Genomic DNA, 24,812 nt, shown 5'->3' on the forward strand with positions numbered 1-24,812 from the left:
AACACTGATTTATTTTAACATGCAAACATATTAATACCAGAACATAACAACAGATCATCTTCATGCACCTGCAGCGTTTCCAGCAGCATGGAAGAACAGAATAAACTAAATAAAATGAATAAAATAAATAGGCCTGCCATAAAAAAAGTGTCACTTAAATGATTAATTTAGATTACAAAAAGAAAACTGACTGAATCCTTTTTAAGAACAGGGATAGGCTGTTTTTTCCCAATCATATGTTTTATGATAAAAATAAGACTACTTTAAATCACTCGCTGCATAGAAAATATGCATTTATTTAATGCCCTGCTGTTATTATTACATCACAAAACTTTTTTACATTTTTAATAGAAATTATTATGTTAAAGATTAGGTCTTGATATATATTTTCCTCTCTCATTTACGGTTCAAGTGCTACATGATAAAAAGACAATGACATGGCATGCATATGTTGACTTTTTGTATACAGTTTTGTTGTTTAAATATGGTAATTTCATGATATTTATATGGATATGAGCTGTAAAATGAAAGATAAAGCCTATTTGTTGTGTTAATAAAGCAGATCCAAGAGGCGATCAGCATCAGCGCTAGTTTGGCATCAGCTCGTCTGTAGGCCTACAAACAGTAATTTTCTTCTTCCATTTTGCTTCTTTGGCAAAAATGTCTTCAGACACGTGTGGTAACACGTTACCATCCCGTGAGTTAACAGATATGTGTTGCAGTTGCACATTAAGGGCCCTTTCATACACCTGGCGCAATGTGGCGCAAGGCGTGACGCAATAGTTGTTTGCTAGTTTCTGCTTGGCTCAAGAGTCGTTTTGACGTTTTCCGCCACGCTGTTTAAATAGCAAATGCATTTGGGCTCATATGTGCACCCATAGGTGTTCTGGTCTAAAAAGCAAGGCGTTCTGAGGCGCATCACTGGCGCGTTGCTATTTTGAGAGACTATAATAGATTTTTCAATAGACCAAAACAAAGCCGGTCTAAAGTCTAGCGCAGTGTTGCACCTCGCTTACACACTGCTTAATACACACAAGATGTAGAGCAATACACAAATATCTTTACATATGAAAAATAATTAAAATATTAAGGATATATATAGGATATAATAAGAATAGATATAGGATATAAATATAAAGGATTAAAATATTATATGACAGTATTTTCTAGCCTACATAAATTTAAAAACCACTGCCTTCATGCCTTCTTCTCGAAAGGCTTTTTCAGTTCATTCAATTTGCTTTTGTATAATGTTATTATTATTAGCAGTATTATTTATTATATCCATATTTAAATTTGTTTTATTAAAAACAAGCTTAGATTTGCCCACCTGTCAGGTTTTAGACCATATGGGGCACAGCATGTGTTTGGATATAACTCAGGTTTTTTAACACACTTCGTTATTAATCTTCATTGGTCACACTTTACAATAAGGTTCATTAGTTAATGTTAATTAATGCATTTACTACCATGAACAAACAATGAACAATACATTTACTACTGTATTTGTTCGTGCTAGTTAAGGTTAGTTAATGAAAATACAGTAGTTCATTGTGAGTGTCACGTTAACTCATGGTGCATTAACTAATGCTAACAAGCATAGACTTGGATGTTAATAATGCATTAGTAAATGTTCAATTATGATTATTAATGCTGTACAAGTGTTGTTCATGATTAGTTCATGTTAGTAAATGCATTAACTAATAAACCTTATTGTAAAGTGTTACCTATTCATTTATTCGTTTGCTGGAAATTAGAACTGAATTTAGAAATAGTTTTGAAAAAAATCTTTGCGCTTAACAAACAAAATTTATTATTTATAGGCTAATCGATGTCTCTGGGTACAAGGTTTTCCTATCCACGAGAGCCAAAGTGAAAGTAGATTATGAGATGTCTTATCTCTCATTCTCGCGCTGCAGATGCTCTGTTTAACTGTTTTCTTTCTAGTGAAATGAGTCAGTTTTTCCACTTACAAAGTCGTCATGTAAATAGCAAATGCACTATGGCGCGACACAACTGACTCTTAAAGGGAATGGTAGATGAGACTCTGATTGGTTTTTATTCTCAAAGCACACCTATAACTCATTAAGAAAATAAACTCAACCCTTTTAGATCATGCACCATGGCGCAAAGTAGGTTTTTCAGTCCTTATATTAGCCAAATAAATTTTGACACTCCCTGAAAGTGTTTGCGCTTTGCGCATGGACCGTTAAAATAGAGCCCTACTAAATTTTTACAGCTCTGGATAACTTGAAACAGCGAGCACTAGTCTCTCCTACGTCTTTAAAAGTTCTGACAACACAAACACTGCTGCTCTGGGATGAGTCCCGTGCAAAACACTTGCGGCCATTAGTAAAAGATGCCCCTCTCATTCAAAAGATGCCCCTCTTACCCCAAAAAAAGCGCATTCGATCAGCCGCTTATGCAGCCAAACTAAAAATATATCAAACAATATTTTTAATCGTTTAACTGATACTAATAATTGGTTACAAACGCACTCTTTCGGTTAACGATTAATCGATTATTTTGAGCATCCCCACTCAATACACATGTGACTTACTATGGAAAACTGCTCTGGAATGCTGTGTGTGTGTGTGTGTGTGTGTGTGTGTGTGTGTGTGTGTGTGTGTGTGTGTGTAACGTGTGAAAATTTTCCAGGTCACTGATGAGTTTGTGTGACAGTGAACTAGAGCCGCTCCATAATACAACACAATACAATCCGAGTCCAGCAGCTGAAAGCACAATACATCAGGTCTCTGTTCTGTCCCATCAGCAGAGATCTGAAAACTTCTAGAAACACCCAAAACTAAAAAAAGTGCTTTAAATTGCAGTACAGAAGTGTCATACACACAAACAAAAACAGCCACAGCAACTGTTTAGATCAATGGTCTCAAATTGGATTATACTATACTACACTACTACACCCTTAAAGTATGTACTTTTTTGTGAAGGAAAAGTAAACACTTTTGAGTGTGTAAAAAAAAAGAGTATCCAAGCTTTGGGACTACTTCCTTATTAACAGATCGTTATGTTGATTAGTTTCTTCCCGTCAATCACCTCAACCGATCATCCACATTTCTTTCATATTTAATTACCCACATTATTGGAGAATCAGCTGTGTGTTAATCTGCCATTCACAAGTCTTTCATGCAGAGAAATCTCCTCAGGTCTTTGGGTATTTATGCATGCAGAAGTTATTGTCAGAACATATCTTGATAAAATATTGTTAATGCAGATAAAATATAACATTGAAAATGTGATTTAAATACTTTCCAGTTGACTACATATTAAATAATAGTCGATCAAACAACTTAACAGAAGCCTCTCTACTTGACGGTTGGCCTCATGTGTCCGCCATGTTTGTAGTTTATTTACACTTTTTAACCAACTTTGTAGTTCTAATCAAACCATCCAAGATCCAAGGCGCAATTTTTCTAAAAATAGTAAACCATCCGGGAACCTTTGGCATACTCTATTTAATATAGTATGGTTCGGGACACACTAATTCTATCTTCGAATACTACTTAGGACAGATAGTATGCGAATTGGGACGCAGCAAAGGAACTAAAATGCTTTGCTTATTTATTAGTTTTCCTTTAGCCTAGGCTCTTTATTCATAAGGGGTTGCCACAGTGGAATGAATTGCCAACTTATCCAGAATATGTTCTACACAGCGGATGCCCTTCCAGCAACATTTAACATGAAAAGGATCGAGCAACCAGTTACTCCTGTTGGATGTGGTTTGTCCTTCTTGGTGGTATGCTGAGATTCTGGTTTAAGAAGTGGGTGGGACACAAAATTCTGGAAAATCTTTTTGAAAAAATAGGTTTATTAAATTAATTTAATTTCAAACTAACCTAAAAATGTAAAATTTTAAATAATAAAAAAACAGAACAATAAAAAAACATTACACGAAAATGTGAATTATTTTATTAATTGTAAAAAAAATAAATAAATCTGTGCAGCAAATTCCTAAACATCTGGGGCCTCATGTATCAATGCTGCGTACTCAAAAACATTGCGTACGCCAGATTTTACGCTCACGTTTGGATTTACTAACAATGAAATGAAAGGGAGAGTGTGTGTTGGTCCACGCCAACTTCATGTCTGGCGTACGTGCATTTCTTGTGTGTGTTTGTTTTATTTCCATTGGCGACTCCTGGAGGCAGTTGTGTTAAATTGCACACTACAAAGTATCTTTGATGGCAGCTGTATGAGACGGGATCATCCGCATGTCTAGCAGGTATAAAAGGTTTCCATACCATGCAGATGACCAGCCAAACATTAAAGCGCAATTTGCAGCGATCGCCGGTTTGCCCAATGTAATCGGAGCGATCTACCGCACGCACATTGCTATAAAAGCGCCATCTGAAGACGAATTTCAGACGTGAATCAGAAACATTGCCATTCAATAAATGTACAAATAATATGTGATTCTCAAATGCGCTTAACATAATACACACTTATTAATGATTCCTACTTGTCTTCCTCGTGATGAAGAGTAGGCAAAATCTGATATGTAGTGGAGGAAAGAAGAATGAGTTCATCAGACGCCGGATTCGAACCGGTTTCATGATCGAACGTGTCAAAACATGTTGCTGTGTGCTTAACGAGCTACACCACTCACTTTACTCGCTCTCTTTAATCATGTCATCTATGTCAATCAAACGGTGATGGGTGGGAATCACTCAATTAGCTCATTCCAACGAGGTGTGCTATTTGCACTTAGCCTAAATAGACACAAGATAAAATTTTACACCTTTACATCAGACCAATTCTTCTTTTAATTCACTCACAGTACGATGTTCAGACCCCACTGCGTTAATCGCGTCAGCTAAACTCTCCCACTCTTCTTTTGTTATTAATTTCGGAGGACAAACTTACAAATGACACAGTTTTTCTCCGCTCTACCTCCGATAGGAGCACCTCCAATTCACATTATGTGAAGTTTCCCTTCTTGCTTGCTTTTGCCATGGCTTTTTCGTTGGGTTTTGCCAAAGTAGAGTGTAGTGGCAACACCTTTCGTGCAAATCCTTATGTACCCCCTTTTGCAGCTTCAATTCCAACAACCAGTATTTGCGAAAACGCGAGTAAGACCAAATCTTCTTTTAAAAAACGTTTACTGAAGAAATGCAAACAAAAATACAAAGTTACAATAGACTCGATCAGCTCGGTCAAAAAACTGTGTTGCTTCCAACATCCATAGCTGCAATCTGACTTAAACGTATGAACTAATGACCTCATGACGTATTGCTGTCGGAAGCCAAAATATCAAAGTAACTGTTTTTAAATTGTATCAATTATTAAATTATGCATTTTAGAAAATACAATCACAATGAATTCTTATTATATTTAAATATCAATTTTTAGCATGTTTTAACCTTTACTAAATTATTATCACAAATGAATTATGCATAACTGGCTCTTACATGGAGCTATTACCATATTCATACAGGGGAGGAGGCAGGAAGGGGTTTTGCGCTCGTGCACGTGCACTCAGTTTCACGTTAATTCAGGTGTACAAAGAGAATATGTTTGGGATTCTGCGTATGCAGTGTTTCATACATCAGAATTTTTTACTGCGTACGCACATTTACAGCTTTGTGTAGGCAATGTTTAAGTATGAATTCAACGCGAGTCTTCGTACATGAGGCCCCTGATGAACATTAAAGTCATCTGTTGCAGCTTGCTGTTTCATTAGTGTCTGAAATGGTTGTTTCACCTACAATATCTGCTAATAAACTGAGATATTTTTAAAGCATCTATGCAGTTATTGGACACAAATGCGCGTATTGACACACACAAACACTCCCTGTCCTTCCACGGGGATGACTGCGCACTTAAATAAAATTATAAAAGGGGGGGGGTTGGCATCTTGTCCCCAGTGAAAGTTACACCCCTATAAACTAACACCACTAAAATAAACATGCATCAACATGCTAAAAAATCATCTGTGGCCATTGATTACACGACAACTCCAGCTATCAATTTGCATGCTCTGAGCCAAATAAACACTAAACAATGGTTTAATTTCGTCCCAAACGCTCCGTGCTGTCATAACTGTCTCCTGCAAGTAAGATGTGGCATTTTCATCTGAAGCTGCTCTGTGCAATTACAGACGGGTGGAGCAGAACAGCAGCATATATAAAGAAAAGCACCGGAGAAAAATATCTCAGACATTAAAACCTGTCATTTGGTTTCAGCTGAACAGTTTCCAGATGGTAGTTCACCAATTACCCAGAGAACATCGGACCGAATCCGTCAGCGCTTACATGGACAGGTATAAGAGAGAGATCATAATGACCAAACCTACATTATAATTGCAATGAATCTATTCTAAGACAGTCATTAAACTGCATTTATGCAGCACTGCAAAAAAACTACGGCCTGGAGTTGCATTTTTTTTAAACCATGCAATATTAAAGGAGACCTATTATGCAAAAAATACTTTTATAAGGGGTTTAAACACTATTTATCTGCGAAAATAACCAGCTTATAATGGTCAGAATTTATTAATATTTTTTAGATTCAAATTTGATAAAACATTCTGCAAAAACACTTTAATTGACATTCTCCCTTTATACGTGTCATCAAAGAAAAGCCCCGCCCACTAGTGACTATCTCTCTCTCTCTCTCTCTCTCTCTCTCTCTCTCTCTATATATATATATATATATATATATATATATATATATATATATATATATATATATATATATATATATAAATATTACATATACTGTATATATATATATATAATATTTATATTAAATATTATATATATATATATATATATATATATATGTATATGTATATATATATATGTATATATATATATAATATTTATATTAAATATTTATTATATATATATATATATATATATATATATATATATATATATAGAGAGAGAGAGAGAGAGAGAGAGAGAGAGAGAGAGAGAGAGAGAGAGAGACGTGTGTGTTCTGAGATGTGTGTGTGCGCGTGTGTATGTATGTATGTATGCATGTATGTCGGTTAAAATAAAAGCAGTTTTTAATGTTAAAAACTTAATATTCTTAATCAATATTATTAGCCCCTTAAGCAATATTTTATTCACGAGTTCACACTTGCATTCGTTTAAGTATAAAGCATATTTGGCGTGCTGTCCGGGGGGAGGGCTCTGAGCTCGAGGAGACACCCCAACTTGAGTTATTCCCCTTATCAGGAAACAAAGAGGAGTTGGGATTCGAGCGAAGTATCTAGCCCAGCCCCAGAACGCTCCCCCCGGGAATGCAATGCAAGAGGTGAGGTGACGGGGTGGTGGAGGGATGCTAAAGTCGTGAGATGCTGCAGGTAAGACAGCTTTGGTATATATAGGGGTTGCTCAAGAACTGATTTGATGATGGGATAATTGTCAATGACGTATTCGATACTGAAACTTCTGCGCATGCTCCCCCCGAAATTTGTTTACAAAACATCACTTATTGTCTACAGAACATTAATTTGCCTAATAACCCAAACTTGCCGAATTAACCTGGTAAAGCCTTTAAATGTCACTATAAGCTGAATCCTAGTGTCTTAAAAAATATCAAGTAAAATTTGATGTACTGTCATCATGGATATGTGTTGTGTTGATAAAGACATTTTATGTTGTGTTGATAAAATCTTCTTTCTGGCTAATAATTCTTGCTTCATATATATCTTAAAATATGTTTAAATGTTTTATTTTCAATGGTTAACAGTGTGAATGATTACATGTGCTGGGCTAATCAGTTATTTCATTAAACAGCAGTTTCTTTAGTTTTCCATTAATTTAGTTGCGATTAATACGTTTCAAATTGGGATAATTTTTACACTTACCACTAGGCCTACGTGTATATTGAACTTGAGGCCATGGGTGACCTAGTCCAATAAACTCAATGCACAGACAGCGCGACCATCCTTTTTGAAACCGCAGATGGCCATGGCGTGACCACAGTATAAACTTGCACGTCTTCCTCGACTTCAGTCATCATTCCAACTAGGGTTGTAACAATATACCGGTATGACGGTCTACCACGATTTGAACGTGCACGATTATCATACCATGAACAATTGCATATCAACGGTTTTAACCCTTAAAGACCGAGACAGCCGCCCGCGGCTAAAAATAAGTATTGCTCTTAAATGTTTAATAACTTTTGATCCGCTGATCCGATTCATACAATTCAAAGATTGGCATAAAGAAGAGAATCTCAGCTTTCCAGTGCTGTATCACATAACATTCGCGGACTTTCAGAGGCTCCAGAATCAGTGCGGTTACGTCATCAAAATTTGACAACGCTGATTTGACAAAGAAACGCTCGTCACTGTGTCTCCGGACAAACCAGACACGATACATTGATGCATTGTCCCTCCTCCATGCCCAGATTGGTTCAAACTCGCTATATCACAACCAATAAGCATAGGTTTCACTTTTGTTTGTGGACCACAAGCTTTTTGAACAACACGGAATGAGAGATAGGCATACATTTATGCGCGGCTAAATAAAACGCAAAAAAAAAACGTTTTGCATGAAATAATTCTCATACTAAGTACTTTTGCATGCACAGCAGCACAGAAACATGGACATTTATTTGGACTTTGACACATTATTTATTATTTTCTTATTTTTTTATTTGTTCATTGTAAGTGGTGTTGTTTATAGTAACTGAAAATATATTATTTGGAAAAAGTCAAATTTGCTTCACTGTTCTATTATTTTGTAACATTTGTAACATACCGTATACCGCGAAACCGTCAAACCGTGGTATTGTTTTAGACGATTATCATACCGTAAAAAATTCATACCGTTACAACCATAATTCCAACACAGGTACGCGCTCAAACCGAAAGTGGGAGACGCATCTTGAAAGCAACCTCTCGCGACACAACCTCTCCAATGCGGCACCTCGTAATATTTACAAACAAGTCATATGAATCATATTTATTACCATTTGACAGTAACGGAGGAATGTTGCCAAATATAGCGAAGAGTAATGATTTTTTTGATGAGTAAAAGTACACATTCTTAAATGTATTAAAAACAAATATAGGTTAACCAACAATTTTACTCAAGTAAATGTAACAATAAATGTAAATCGTTACTACCCACCTCTGATGCTGACAAACCACGCATTTGTAGCTCCGCCCTCTTTTGAAAAAAGCATAATCTCATTTCGATTTAAAGCGACAGTCCCCAAAACAACACAATTAGGATCATAGTCTATAAGGGTCAGTTTCAAAGAGTTAGAAAACATTATCTGTGTGCTATTTTGAGCTGAAACTTTACACACAAACTCTAGACACGTCAGAGACTTATTTTACATCTTGTAAAAAGGGGCAGAATAGGTCACTTTAAAATACTTGAAGTAATCTGCTGTGGTGACAATATAGTTGCTGGGGTAATACAACTAATATAAATAAGTCACCCAATATTGTTTCCTACATATATAGGGTATATTATACTACAATACACCGCAGTTTACTATTGTAAAATATAAAATATACTACATTTTGTACTTTACTATTGTGTAGTTCAAAAACACTAACAATAAATGACTACAGTATGTACTATACTTTATTTTAAAATACAATTCCCACTATTAACAAAACATTACTTTTGACTTTTGTCTTAGTACACTCTTTGTTAGCTGCTTATTAATAGTTATTAAAGTACTAGTTGGGTTTAGGAATTGGTAAAAATGGAGATGTAGAATAAGAGCCAAATATGTACTTCATAAAAAGAATTAAACAGCCAATATCTCAATAATAGGCGGGTAATAGGGCACTAGATTTAGTCCTAAAACTAAAGTGTTACCATATTTTTTTACATGGCTTATTCTAATTAATAACTAATAGATAATAATAATTTTTAAGAATAAAGAATTGAGATGCAAATAATATAGTTTGTTTATTAGCATAATGTATCGCTTATCAAATCAAAATCTGGATTCAAACTAGCATTTCACTAAGCTTCACTTTCTAGTATTACCTGTAAAACTACCCACATGAAAAAATACTATGGTAATTTAAAATACATACTATAGTGTTTTGAAACCACACTATAGTGAAGGTGTATTATACTGCATATATACTAGCTTTTACAACTCTTTGTTAGGCAACCTGGTGGCTCCGTGGTTAGCACTAATACCTCACAGCAAGAAGATAGCTGGTTCGAGATCCTGACATGGGTTTCCTCGGAGTACTCGGGTGTGCCCCACAGTCCAAACACATGCGCTATAGGAAAAATGAATAAACTAAATTGGCCGTAGTGTATGAGTGTGCATGTTAGAGTATATGGATGTTTTCCAGTACTGGGATGCAGCTGGAAGGGCATCCGCTGTGTAAACATATGTTGGATAAGTTGGTGGGTCATTCCGCTTTTGAGACCCCTGATGAATAAAGAGACTAGCGAATGCTACACCATACTTTAGTACAGTGTACTAATAAACTAATAAATACTGAAGTGTACTTTATTTTTTATTACAGTAAACTGGGATATTATAGTTGTAGAAATCATATTTTTTATATAATTATTGTGCTACCATTGCAAACGTAAAAGTACCACAAAAGATTTCATTAATATTGTTCAAAAACACTAGCATTTACTGCACATTACCATATTCATGATGTGTGTGGAGCTGTCTCGTCTTCTGAGACGAGCATCAGCTTTAAGGACATCAGCTCTGTGTCCTTGTATATAGCCATATCTGACCTTTAAAAGCTGATAAATCACATTTAAACCTCAACATCTTTACTAAACCAACATAATTAATCAGCTGTAATATTAATATTCATAATGTGCAAGTATTTTCTGACTCACAAATTCAGCTTTTTCATATTAACGCAGTATGACAGATAAACTACAATTTTTTGTGATTGTAAATCTTAAATTTAGATAAAAATAATCAAATTTAAGCAGTTTACACAAAATGGTTTAGAATTTTGCTAAACATTGTGATTTAGTAAATAACATCAATTTTCGCGAGTCAAGAAACTTGTTTGCTAACAGGAAATATACAGTAATGAAGCACTGTACACTGTAAAAAAAAAAAGTTGAGTAAACTTAAAATAATTAGGCAACCTATCACACATAGCTTTTTGAGTTAACTCAACAAACAGGGTTTGAAGACCAGTGAACTCAAAATATTTTGTTGAATTCTTTAGTTCTCTGAACAAAAAGTATCATGTTCACCCAACAAGATATTTTTGTTTGCTGAACAAAAAATATCATGTTCAACCAACAGGATATTTTTGTTTGCTGAACAAAAAATATCATGTTCATTCAACAAGACATTTTTGTTTGCTGAGCAAAAAATATCATGTTAACCCAACAATACATTTTTGTTTGCTGAACAAAAAATATCATGTTCAACCAACAGGATATTTTTGTTTGCTGAACAAAAAATGTCATGTTCACCCAACAAGATATTTTTGTTTGCTGAACAAATATTATCATGTTTACTCAACAAGATCTTTTGTTTGCTGAACAAAAATTTTCACGTTTATTCAACAAGATCTTTTGTTTACTGAACAAAAATGATTATGTTTACCCAACAAGATTTTTTTAGTTTACTGAACAAAATAAAACAAACTGATTCATTATGCATTTACTATTAATTTTTAGGATTCAAATTAAATACACAAGAATAGTCAATTCACTTTTTTTTATTTTTAACTGTGTTCAAATCACAATCCAAAACATTTGCATACAAAATCAGCATTTGACATTAGCCGTGTTCAGCATTGGGCTAGTTTGTACACAACTAGTACTGAATGTTTCCAGATTTGAAAAGATTGTACACTGCCTCAACATAAAATAACTGGCAACCTTACTAAAACCAAGCTATTAGTGTGTCTAAACACTCAAACCAGGTGAATATACAATCATCAAATCAGAGTAAACCCTAAAAGCCACTCCATTCATACAGTCTTTAAAGTGTACTGCACTTTTGTCAACAAAGTACATAAAGTCCAAAAACAGACCTCAAAACATTGAAACAGTGGCACATTAGGAAGTGGTCACGGGTCAGTTGCCGTTACTGTGTGGAGTTTGAATGTTCTCCCTGCGTTCACGTGGGTTTCCTTTGGGTTCTCCGGTTTCCCCCACAGTCCAAAGACGTGTGGCACAGGTGAATTGGGTAGGCTAAAATTGTCCGTAGTGTATGTGTGAATGAGTGTGTATGGATGTTTTCCAGAGATGGGTTGCAGCCGGAAGGGCATACGCTGCGTAAAACAAGTTCATTGCGCTGTGGCGACCCCAGATTAATAAAGGGACTAAGCCGAAAAGAAAATGAATGAATGAATGAACTGAACTCTCGCAGATCATGTGCCACCAACCTCCATAAAACATGCTGAATCACTTAAAAAGTATATTTGAGTTCTTTTGGGTGTTCCATATTCAGTCTATACAAGAGGCTGAACAAGTAAGCGAAGGCTGCAGGCAGATGTGTGATATCCTGAAGTACTATGGCCTCCTCCAAGATTTTAGCGAGGTTCATCACATATTGCAGGGATGCAGAAGTGCCATTATCATCTTCCACCACAGTGAAGATTCCAATCCTTTAATCTCTGGTGCTGTGGTCTTCAGGGTCCGTGTCCTTATAGGAGATTAAGTAATGGGAAAATTAATTGATGTGTAATATTAATTACTACTTATTAATGTTATTACTATTATGCAAAGAAAATAAAAACATGTAATACTTTCGTACATACAAACAGTAACACTTTGAATAGTCTATAATATATAATTATTGAACAATATATTGACAACTTTTTAATATTTAGCAATTTTTTAAACTTTTATTTTACATAAAATTGCAAAGATTTACTTTTATTTGATACAGTTTCAATTGTGAAAGTTGTTTATTGTCCTGTTTAGAATATAACTGAGCCTTTAATTGTCATTCATAAGGGATTTATAAAGCATAAATAGTCCTCACTTTAGATTAGGTCACAACTGGATGAAGTTAAGCTCATAAAGCATATACTAACATACAAAGTAACTATTATTACATACCTTAATATTAGGATATTTAAATGTTAATTTGAATAGTTTATTAATCGTGTACTTAAGCATTCTGAATGATCTTAAAAATACCAACTGACCAAATAACTGGTTTGTAAATAATGCAATACTTAAATTAGTAATACAAATGAATCATTAAAGTTAAAAAAAAATACAATCATTGAGCACTTCATGTAGAGTTATGCTTAACAGAAAATAAATTAACTATTCGCTAATACTAAATAAATTATTTATAGCGTGCAGCTATTAAAAGTGTTACCAAGCAGACTAAAAAATGTAGAATAGGGTATGAAAATGGGTAACTTACCAGACATATCTTGAGAAAGCAAGCAGAATTTTTACGAAGAAAAATTGGCAATCCCTCAAGAGCTGCTCTTTCTCGATCGGTGACAATATCAGTGACCTAAAGGAAAGTCATTTACAAAGGGTGTTTTACAATCTTATTGTTTTGTAAGTAAAAATGTACTTAGTACATTTAAATGAGCATAGTATTTTATTCATGCTGTTGAAAAAACACATGGCTTTATTTTTAAAAAAGAATTTTGTGGTTTCCATACAATGGAATTTGATAATGGTTGTGTTGGCAAATTTAGAAAAATGTTTAGTTTCATGTGAAAATTACTTTGAGTTAAAAACTACAGCTATTATTTTCTATTTTCCTCTTTGAATGTATTCATTTGAAATGGTCACTCAAAACAAGTGAAACATCTGTTATTTATCTTACTTCCATCTCACAATCAAAACACAACTTGACACAATTAAAATTAATGCAAAAGGGCTGGACAATTAAATTGTTGCAATTACGTTTTATTAGACTGTATTACCTGAGCATGAAATTCTTGACAGGACAAAATATGTTGCACATGTTAAAAACATCAGACGGGTGTATAAGAAAAAAAAATTCTTAATGAGTACCTGCTCATCCATCTTGTTTAAAGTTGTATCCATCTCTGGACCCATTGAATCCCTTCTTTTCTGTAGAGTTTCAGGAGAGGTGCTGTATATTTATCAAGTCACTCGATTAACTGTCTCAGGAGATCTACATTACAGATCTGAGAAAACTCTGTGCAGATCTACAATACACAAAAAAAACATACATATTAATTTTTACACATAATATATATATATATATATATATATATATATATATATATATATATATATATATATATATATATATATGTAAATGTAAATATTTAAATGTTCAAATGTTGAATACAGATGTATTTTGAATTACCTATAATAATAATGTTGTTTGTTATTTTTAGCATTATCATTACTACCTTGAATGAAACCAAAGCAATTGCAATATAGTGACTTACCTCTTCCTTAAAGTCCAGGTTATCTCTCTCTCTAATTTCTTCCTGGCTAAATCTCAACAACTTCTTTTGGGCAAAGAGAAAAGGTTTCTTGCATCTGCTGGTGAATGACCGTCAAATTTCACTGATGATAACAAGTCTCACCTCCTCAAGGAAATCTTGCATTGAATTATGTCATTGTCAATATTTCAGTCCTTTTGAGCAAAAAGAAAGAAAAATATATATTTAGCCCTTTATATTTTTTATGTAAAAAAAAGCTAGCTGACTGTTAAAGCAAGTTGGTCTGAATATGATAGACATTTAGTCGAGCTAACAAATCAAGCAATGAATTACATGAAAATCACACGATTTTCACACAAATTACACAGTTAAACACGTCACCGTTTGTTCCACTGGCTCTGGTTCGAAGGGAAAAAAGGTTATGATGTGCGCAATGCTGACAGCAATCTAGATAAACAGGACATAATGTTATATTTGACTTGGATACCTGATCTGGTATGTTATATGATACTCATTGTATTAATCGTGAGTTATTAAAGCAAATGACTCGATTGAAAACGCTATTTGTTTCAAATGCATTCACTCTAAACTTTTATTGATGTAAATAGCCAAAACCAAGTGCACGAAACAAGTAACTCACGGCTAAATTATAACAAATAGTTCCGTATTAGGATACACGCGCACATCAAAGCCAACATATCAAATAATATAACGTTAGATGACAACAAAAAAAGACATACATACCTATGATTTAGCAGAAACGTCGTTGGCCTGCTCTTAACTAGGGATGGCTGACGTGAAACTGATGTTTTGACACAGTGTCGAGATCCCGAAGCGCAAGTGTTTCGAATCACTGCACCGAAGCATGATCCGAAGCACCCAAGTCACGTGACTAAAGTTTTTCAAAACACCTAGTCACGTGACTAAAGCGATTCAAAGCATCGATCAGCTTAGAAACGTTTCGAGACCTGGTGAATCCTAATTTGACTGCCAAGGTCTCCAAATTATCTCTGTCTCATATGGCTTAGAGCACTGAGGGTTTGCTTATTGATTCTATGCTTAGCATGATGTTTTGGGTTCGAATCCCGACTTCGAAATCATGGTTTTATGTATTTTAATCATGTTTCTGTTTTGTGTAGCCTAAATAGGATACAGCTACAGTTACGCCAGCAATTTAGCATCATTTTTGTAACACTGTAAAACAATAATAAATATTTTTACAGTATGGTTGGGTTTAGGGTTTGGGTAGACATTAATAAAATACAATAAATGGGAAATTTAATGAATAATATAAATAATTCTTGATAACTTCAGGCCACCGTTTTTGATCTAGCAACAACCCTGTTTTAAGACAAAAACAAGACATATTTATTCACAAATTGTTTATTCGGATATCAGACCAATGTTGAAACAAAACGATACAAGAGCAAAGCATTACCAACTGGTATTAAAGCATTTTAAAACAACTGCTACTGACTGGCTTCGAAACCTAACTTACTACTCCTGCATGGATGTCTGACACCTTAACCACTGTACTATGTTACTTGAAGGATTCCACTTTCACAAAGTGGGCTTTAATCCCTCAATTTGTTCAATCGTTCTTTGCTGAAGCTGTTTCAGTGCAATATATATAAAAAATGACCACTAAATGTCACTGTAGAGTGAGGTTTCGAAACGTTTCGAAGCTTCGACACATTTGCTTCGACTGTTTCAGTGTTTCACGAAGCCTCGCTTTGCCCACCACTACTCTTAACCGCTCTATCACGGTCTCTCACATCATTAATACACTGATCGGGCAGTCAGATGGGTAGCACATCGCACAAAAACATGTATACAATTATATACAATCGATTATGAAAACGATTGACACGTAGCTCCGCAGAAAGAAAGATGGTTCGTTTTGTCGCGCGCACGTGACAGGTACCCCCTGCAGTGAGCTATGGAAGTAAATTGCGCATGCGCCAGAAGCTTATAAGGCGCATGCGCCAACAAGAAGGGCACGCATAAACGCAAAACTAAGAATTTTGTATTAGTTCAACGAAATATTTTAAGTTTTTCACATTGAAGCACCATATTTGTTGAACAAACTAACTATTATTTGTCAGCATTTCAAATGAAAATATTTAAATTCAGTTAACTTATTAATCTTTGTTCAGAGGACTTTTTGAAAGTTGGCGTTTTTACAGTGTAGTTACATAGAATAATTGTAGAAACCTACTTTTTTAAAACAGTTGTTGTGTTACCACAGCAAATATAAATTACCACGGAAGATTGAATTATTATTGTTCAAAAACACTAGCATTTACTACACATTACTATAGTATTTTTCATGTGTGTGAAGCTGTCTCATCCTCTGATAGGAGCATCAGCTTTGAGGACATCAGCTCTATATCCTTGTATATAGCCACATCTGACCTTTAAACGCTGATAAATCGCATTTAAACCTCAACATCTTTACTAAACCAACATAATTAATCAGCTGTAATATTAATATTCATAATGTGCAAGTATTTTCTGACTGACAAATTCAGCTTTTTTATATTAACCCAGTATGACAGATAAACTAATAATTTTTGTTAATATAAATCTTAAATTTAGACATAAATAATCAATTTAAAGCAGTTTACACAGTGATAATACCTCAAACGACTTAACAAAATGGTTTATAATTTTGCTAAACATCAAGATTTAGTGGATAACATCCATTTTCGCAGGTCAAGAAACTTGTTTGCTAACATAAAATATACAGTAATGAAGCACTGTAGTTACATAGAATAGTTGTAGAAATCTACTTTTTTAAAAACAATTGTTGTGTTACCACAGCAAATATAAATGACCACAAAAGATGGAATTAATATTGTTCAAAAACACTAGCATTTACTATACATTGCTATATTTTCATGTGTGTAATGCTGTCTCTTTCTCTGAGACGAGGATCAGCTTTGAGGACATCAGCTCTGTGTCCTTGTATATAGCCATATCTGACCTTTTAAACGCTGATAAATCACATTTAAACCTCAGCATCTCTAATAAACCAACATGGTTATTCTGCTGTAATATTAATATTCATAATGTGTGAGCATTTTTTGACTGAAAAATTCAGCTTTTTTCATATTAACGCAGTATGACAAGATAAACTAATGTTTTTGTGATTGTAAATTTTAAATGTAGATATAAATAATCAATATTAAGCAGTTTACACAGTGATAATACCTCAAACAACTTAACAAAATGGTTTATAATTTCACTAAACATCGTGATTTAGTGGATAACATCAATTTTCGCGGGTCAAGAAACTTGATTGCAAACAGGAAATATACAGTAATGAAGCACTGTAGTTGCATATAAAATATAAACAGCCAAAAATAAACCATGAAACATCTTAATAGATTAATTAACATCACAAAAACTCGATTTCAACAGTTTTTTCTTCATGTCCGGAGCTTGTTTTGTAAGTTCAACTGTCATTCGGAGTTTAGAAATGAATGGAAATCCCCTCAGAAGTGCGATGAAGGCGCAGTTGTGTGTTTTAAGCTCATTGTTTTGTAGTTGTGTGTTAAAGTGATGTGTGACTGACCTGCCAGGATGGCTTTTCCAGGATGGGTGAGTTTAGCTTTCGCTGCTCCGCGTTCACGCGTCATCTTCAGTCTGTCAGGAACGCGCACAGCACGCGCATCTGAGAGCAGCGGGCGATCCGCCGACCATAGACTGATGACATGAGACAGCGCTCAGCCAATCAGCGGCCAGAACACAGAGCGGGGCGGGTCTTGCGTCTCTCAGTTTCTCTCTCCCTCTCTCAGTGCCACGCCCTCGATGACAGAAACTGGATTTTATGAAAGCAGATCTGGATTCAATCTCAATTTACACCCTAAAACCTTGACTTCGCAACAACGTTTAGATTTAAATAAGAAACAAAGCAACAAAACTCCACAGTCTGGAACCTCAGACCTGCAAAAACTTGAAACAAACAGAATATATAAAGAATAACAACACACTAAATAATAGTATGCATTCATAAATCAACAAACAAAATAAAAATGTGATAAAAAAAAAACAATACAAGTAGTTTTAAAAAAGTAAAAAAAAATTACATTTAATTTTTACAATTATTTGTACATTTACTTACAATCACAAGACAGCACAGTGGAAAGGGCATGCATTCATTAAAAATGGTGATAAAACAATTTAAAAAAAATTTTAATGTGTATATTTACTTAGAGTTATTAATTTTCCATATCCATAATTGATTAATTATGTACAAATTATCCTCCTTTATATAAACACACAAACAAACAAACCTAAAAATTAAACAAAAGAAAATTAAATAAAGTTAAATAAATACCAATAAATAGTACATAAAATAGAAAAGGAGATTCAATATGCATAAATACAATAAATTAACTTTAAAAGCAATAAATAGAAAATAATAAAATACCTAAATTATTTTATATAATAGAACAAATAAAAATAAAGAATACAGAAAACAAAAGAACCCTATAATATAAATAGAATAATAAATGCAAATAAAAAATAAGTTAGAATAAACTCAGACTGCAATACAGAAAAATAATGATATTTATATATACAAACAAAGAATAAAACTGTTAAAAAGAAAATAAAATTAGGAATAACTAAATAAAAGAATCAAGTATTATGTATCAATAAATAAATAACTTTGAAATAAGTTGATAAATACAAAAAGCAATAAAGGATTATAGGATTAAAAATGTACTTTAAAAACAGCATTTGTTTATTATTTTATTGATATTCTTTTATTTTATTAATAATTACTTTGTAAAAAAATATTTCGAGTTTTGAACCTCCATACATAAATGATAAATAAATTGTATTTTTTTATATTTCATTCATTTTATTAAATAAATATTTGTTGAGAAGTTAATAAACAATAAACTACAGATCACAAACAGATTTACATTAATTTAATTATTTATAATTTAATTCTAAACAGAATTAAATATTTCTTAAAGCAACAAAGTTTTTATTAAGTCATTTATATAGTTAGATATTAAAGTCCATATTTAACCCAATGTTGGGTCATGACAACCCAGCATTTTTAGAGTGTAATTTCATCATCATGACTGGAGCCCATATTAAAAGATGTCAAATTTTTTTTAATTAAATTTCTGGAACATAAACAATAAATCAATTTTTAAAAATGCTGGGTTGTCATACACTTTTCAACCCGACAACACAAGATATTTTAGAGTAAACAAATATAATATTATGAGTGGAGGTAATATTAAAAAATTTGAGTAACATTTTTTAATTAAATGTATAAAAACAAAAACAGTAAGTGTATCGTACAACTAAAAAAAAGCAGTGTTGTTGTAGCCCAACATTGGGTCTAAATGGACAAACTCAACCATTGGGTTAAAAGGTTTCACTTAAATTAGTTGAAAATATACCAAATGTTGGGTTTGTTCATATTTGACCCAATGTTGGGGTAAAATACAACCCAGCATTTTAGAGTATATAATATAAATCTCTCTCTATATATTGATGTATATATAATGAAATATAATTTAATGATTTGAGAGAATATAAAGAAATATGCAATAGGATTTTTGGAATATTAACAATAAACGTATCCTATAACTGTAGCAGTGATCTACCAGGGGCCCTCTAAAGATAATGGGTTGTTGAAACTTAACGTTAAGTTAAATTTGAACAAACCCAACATTCGGGTTAAAATTTTCAATTAAATTTAAATGACACTTTTTAACCCTGTTTGTGCTTGTCCTTTTTTGATTCAATGTTGGGTTACAACAAAGGATTTTTCTCTAAGAGTACGCAAATATAATTTCAACAATTTTCAACTTGATATTAAATATTTGAGTAAAACTATGTCATTTGATTTATGGAGCACAAACAATAAATGAACCAGACAATAAATCACAATCTAAAAATGCTGGGTTGTTGTAACCCAACATTGGGTCAAATATGGACAAACTAAAACATTGGGTTACATTTTTAAATTAATTTAAAATGGCACTTCTTCTTAATCCTATGTTTGGGTTTTTGCCCTAACATTGGGTTAGAATACAACCCAGAACTTTTTAGAGTATGCAAATATCATTTAATAACGGGTAAATAAAAAAAATTGTAATTAAATAATGTAATTAAATTTCTGGAAATAAACCACACAATAAAATCCACTCTAAAAATCCTGGGTTGTTTTAAACATTGGGTCAAATTTGGACCAACCCAGCATTTAAGTTAAGTATTTCAATTAAATTAAAATGACACTTCTTCAACCTACAGCATGGTGGGAATTTCCGTATTAGACTCAACATTGTTTTATAATAAAACAAATATATAAATAACAATAAATCACACTCTCAAAATGCTGGGTTGTTGTAACCCAATATTACTGTATGTAAAATATGGACAACCCCAACAGCTGGGTTTGTTTATATTTGACCCAACATTGGGGTAAAACATTCATTCGTTCATTCATTTTCCTTTGGCTTAGTCTCTAAATCAGGGGTCACCACAGCGGAATGAACCGCCAACTATTTCAGCATTTGTTTTTTTACGCAGTGGATGCCCTTTCAGCCGCAACCCAGTATTGGGAAACACCCATACACTCATTCGCGCACGCACACACACACACACACACACACACACTACAGCCAATTTCATTCATTAATTTTCTTTTAACCTTAGTGCTTTATTAATCCGGGGTCAGCACAGCGGAATGAACCGCCAACTCATCCAGCACGTTTTACGCAACGGATGCCCTTCCAGCTGCCCTTCCACACTCATACACTACGGACAATTTAGCCTACCCAATTCACCTGAACCACATGTCTTTGGACTGTTGGGCAAACCAGAGCACCCGGAGGAAACCCATGCGAACGTGGGGGGAACATGCAAACTCCACACAGAAACGCCAACTGACCCAGCCAGGACTCAAACCAGTGACCTTTTTGCTGTGAAGCCTCAGTGCTAACCACTGAACTATCGTGCCACCCTGGGTTAAACAACCCAGCATGTTTCAGAGTGTCCCGCAGGATGACGGTGAAAGAGTGCACAGAAAGGCCAGAACTGAACATGTAAACTTTATTCTCATCATTCAGTCTAACGAGTCGCCATAAAAACCCGCAACAATGTTTTTGTGTATTTTTATTCATATTTTGCATACTGTTTTCCTAAAAAAATTAAGGTCTCTTTTAACTACATCATTACACTATAGACAGTGCATATGGCTTGCAGGAACACGCATCCACAGCCCGAGAGAAAGCATTAATAATCATGCGCAATTAACCGCTACACTGACCAAGTAAACATGAGATATTATTAAATAAACAGACGCTCACATTTTGTAGCGCTTGAAATGTAAACAAAGCTAATACTGCAGAATTAAACAAATAAAAGTGGGACGGTGACGAAATCGTACCGTTCGCCCTCACTAGTGTGCACACTACATGAGTTTAGTATGGTTTAGTGTCCATCATCAGTGCAATGCTTCTGATCAAACTGAAATAATGATGATATATGGCTGACCATAACATTATTCGCCCTCCTGTGAAATTGTAATTCTATTTCAAATATGTCCTGAGAGATGTTTAAGGGAGCAAGGACATTGTGCAGAGTGTTTCCTATTATCTTCTGGAGAAAGTCTTACTACTTTTAGTTTGGCTGGATAAAGGGGTAAAATGCAGGACTAAACTGTATTAACTATATATACACGTTATGCTTTTTAAATAATTTATATTCGCTTGTTTAAATTAAGAAAAAATAATAATAATAATAACGGCGTCTTTATTGTTGGTTATAATAAAATAAAATAGAATTTAAAAATAAGTGGGGGAAATTTTACAATGAATCATATATTAATCAATATTTACTGTTAATAAAATAAAATGAGAAAAGATACAAAACAGTAACTGGACATATTTTGTAATGAATTGTGTATTGGTCAATACTTATTTATCGTTGGTAAAACAAAATAAAAATAACACAAAATAAATCAAAATAAAATAAATAGCAGGACAAATTAATCATGTATGTAATAAATCACGTATTAATTGATAACTATTTATCATTGGTAAAACAAAATATTAACATAATAAAAAATAAAATAATAAAGCAGTAAGAGGAACAAAATATGTAAAGAATCATGTACTAATTAATAATTTGTTATTTATCATTGGTAAAAAAATATAAAATAAAACAAATAAAGTAAAATAAAATAGTAAGTGGGAGAAATTTTGTAATGAATCATGTATTAATTGGTAATCATTTATCGTTGGTAAAACAAAATAAAAAATCTAGTAAAATAAAATAAAGCTAAATAAAATAAAATAATAAAAAAATAAAGAAAAATAAAAGAAAAAATATTAAGTGGAACAATTTTTAAATGTCTCATGAAAACATTATTTATAATTAATAAAATAAAAAAACAAAATAAAATAATTTAATAAAATAAAATGAAAAAAAAATTAAATAGTAAGCGGGACAAATTTTGTAATGAATCATGTAATAATCAATAATTATTTATCGTTGGTAAAACAAACAAAAATTAAATTTATTAAATAGTAAGCGGGACAAATTTGGCAATGAATCATGAAAATGTAATTATTTATCATTATTAAAATTAAATATAAAAACTAAAAATAAAACAAACCAAAAAATAAAATAAAATGAAAAATCAAACGTGGAACAATTCTTTTTTTTCATGAATCATGTATTCATTTATTCATTTTCTTTTCGGCTTAGCCCCTTTATTAATCTGGGATCCCCACAGCGGCATGAACCGCCAACTTATGCAGCATAAGTTTTACACAGCAGATGCCCGTCCAACTGCAACCCAGTTATGGGAAACACCCATACACACTCATTCTCTCTCACACACACACACACACACACACACACACACACACACACACACACACACACACACACACACACACACAACGGCCAATTTAGTTAATCAGTTCCCCTATAGCGCATGTGTTTGGACTGTGGGGGAAACCGGAGCACCCAGAGGAAACCCACACCAACACGGGTAGAACATGCAAACTCCACACAGAAACGCCAAGTGACCCAGCCGGGACTCGAACCAGCGACCTTCTTGCTGTGAGGTGATTGTGCTTCTTACTGTACCACCGTGTCGCCCAATATCAATAATGAGATGCAGAATGAACATATCACAGGAGGGTGAATAATATTGTGTTCAGCTGTAAGTTAACAAGTAGCATGTGGTGTGTGTGTGTGTTGTGAGTGTTTCGTGCCGCTTGTGTGTGTGTTTGCAGAGAGTTTTCATGCTTCCTGAATGCAGCACAGGCACATATTTCCCAGCAGGAGTGACGGATGCGCAGGCCGGACTCAGGGCTGCAGGTTGAAGCCGTAAACTGGGGGAGTGAAGCCGTATGCTGGAAAACTGGGCTGAGGAGAGACGGGAGGATGACTGCTGCTCAACGTCAGCTGCTGACCTGCACACACACATTCACAGACACACACACGCATGCGCGCACACATTTACAGACACACAAACACAAATGCACAGAGACACACATGCAAACAAGCACACACAAACAGAAACACAAATACACACATACACAAGCACAAATACACATACACACATGCAAACAAACATACACACACACACACAAACAGACAAACAAACATACACAAATGGAAAGACAGACACACACACACACACACACATTCCCACAGGCATACAAACAAACAAACAAACAGACAGAAAGACAAATAAACACACACACACACACAACCACATACACAGCAGACACACACACAAACAGACAAACATACACAAAAAAACACATGCACACAAAAATACACACACAAACAAACATGCATACACAAAAACACGCATACAAACAAACACACACAAAAATACACGTTTACACAAACACAAACAAAAACACACACACATACACATACACACACACACATACACACACACACACAAACAAACAAAAACATAAACAAAAATACACGCATACACACACAAACACACACACACACAAAAATACACGCATACACACACAAAAACACACAGAGACACACAAAAATACACGCATACACACACAAACACACACAGACACACACAAAAATACACACAAACACATAGACACACACAAAAATACACGCATACACACACAAACACACACAAAAATACACACAAACACACAGACACAGACGCACAGACACACACACACACACACACACACACACAAACACGTGCACACAAAAATACACCAGCCCACAAACACACAGCACACACTCACACAAGCACAAACAAATAAACATGCATACACGAACACACAAATGAACACGCGCACACACACATACACACACACACACACACACACACACACACACACACACACACAAACAAAAGTTAACACAAACAAACAAACAGACAAATAAACACACACACACACACACACACACACACACACACACATTCATATTA

General features: G+C 34.0%; 2 protein-coding genes and 2 long non-coding RNA genes across 6 annotated transcripts in view; 1 reads left to right on the forward strand and 3 right to left on the reverse strand.

Moving 5' to 3' along the window:
• Positions 1–18,022, reverse strand: part of si:dkey-178e17.1 — a 69,246-nt gene extending 51,224 nt beyond the window's left edge. For both annotated transcript variants that reach the window (XR_015497425.1, XM_087264180.1), the window contains exon 1: positions 17,922–18,022. Coding sequence is in view for 1 of the 2 variants with exons in the window: in XM_087264180.1 (XP_087120306.1) it covers positions 17,922–17,985 (64 nt within the window). In the remaining variant the exon portion in view is untranslated. The remainder of the gene's footprint in view (positions 1–17,921) is intronic.
• LOC147842502 (uncharacterized) overlaps positions 7,999–24,812 on the forward strand; it is a 97,180-nt gene continuing 80,366 nt past the window's right edge. Inside the window, exon 1 of the long non-coding RNA XR_015497483.1 lies at positions 7,999–8,243. This is a non-coding gene — a long non-coding RNA (uncharacterized LOC147842502). The remainder of the gene's footprint in view (positions 8,244–24,812) is intronic.
• LOC141375569 (uncharacterized) lies at positions 11,650–15,188 on the reverse strand. The gene is made up of 5 exons (XR_015497434.1): positions 15,089–15,188; positions 14,348–14,538; positions 13,941–14,098; positions 13,333–13,428; positions 11,650–12,597 (listed from the first exon to the last, which is right to left on the reverse strand). It is a non-coding gene; the product is annotated as an uncharacterized LOC141375569 (long non-coding RNA).
• Positions 21,414–24,812, reverse strand: part of cltcl1 (clathrin, heavy chain-like 1) — a 112,507-nt gene continuing 109,108 nt past the window's right edge. For both annotated transcript variants that reach the window (XM_087264073.2, XM_087264072.2), the window contains one exon: positions 21,414–23,802. In XM_087264073.2, coding sequence (XP_087120199.1) covers positions 23,696–23,802 — 107 coding nt within the window. In that variant the 3' untranslated portion in view covers positions 21,414–23,695. The remainder of the gene's footprint in view (positions 23,803–24,812) is intronic.

The sequence above is a fragment of the Danio rerio genome, chromosome 8, assembly GCF_052040795.2.
Source record: "Danio rerio strain M-AB ecotype USA chromosome 8, GRCz13ab, whole genome shotgun sequence".
NCBI lineage: Eukaryota > Metazoa > Chordata > Actinopteri > Cypriniformes > Danionidae > Danio > Danio rerio.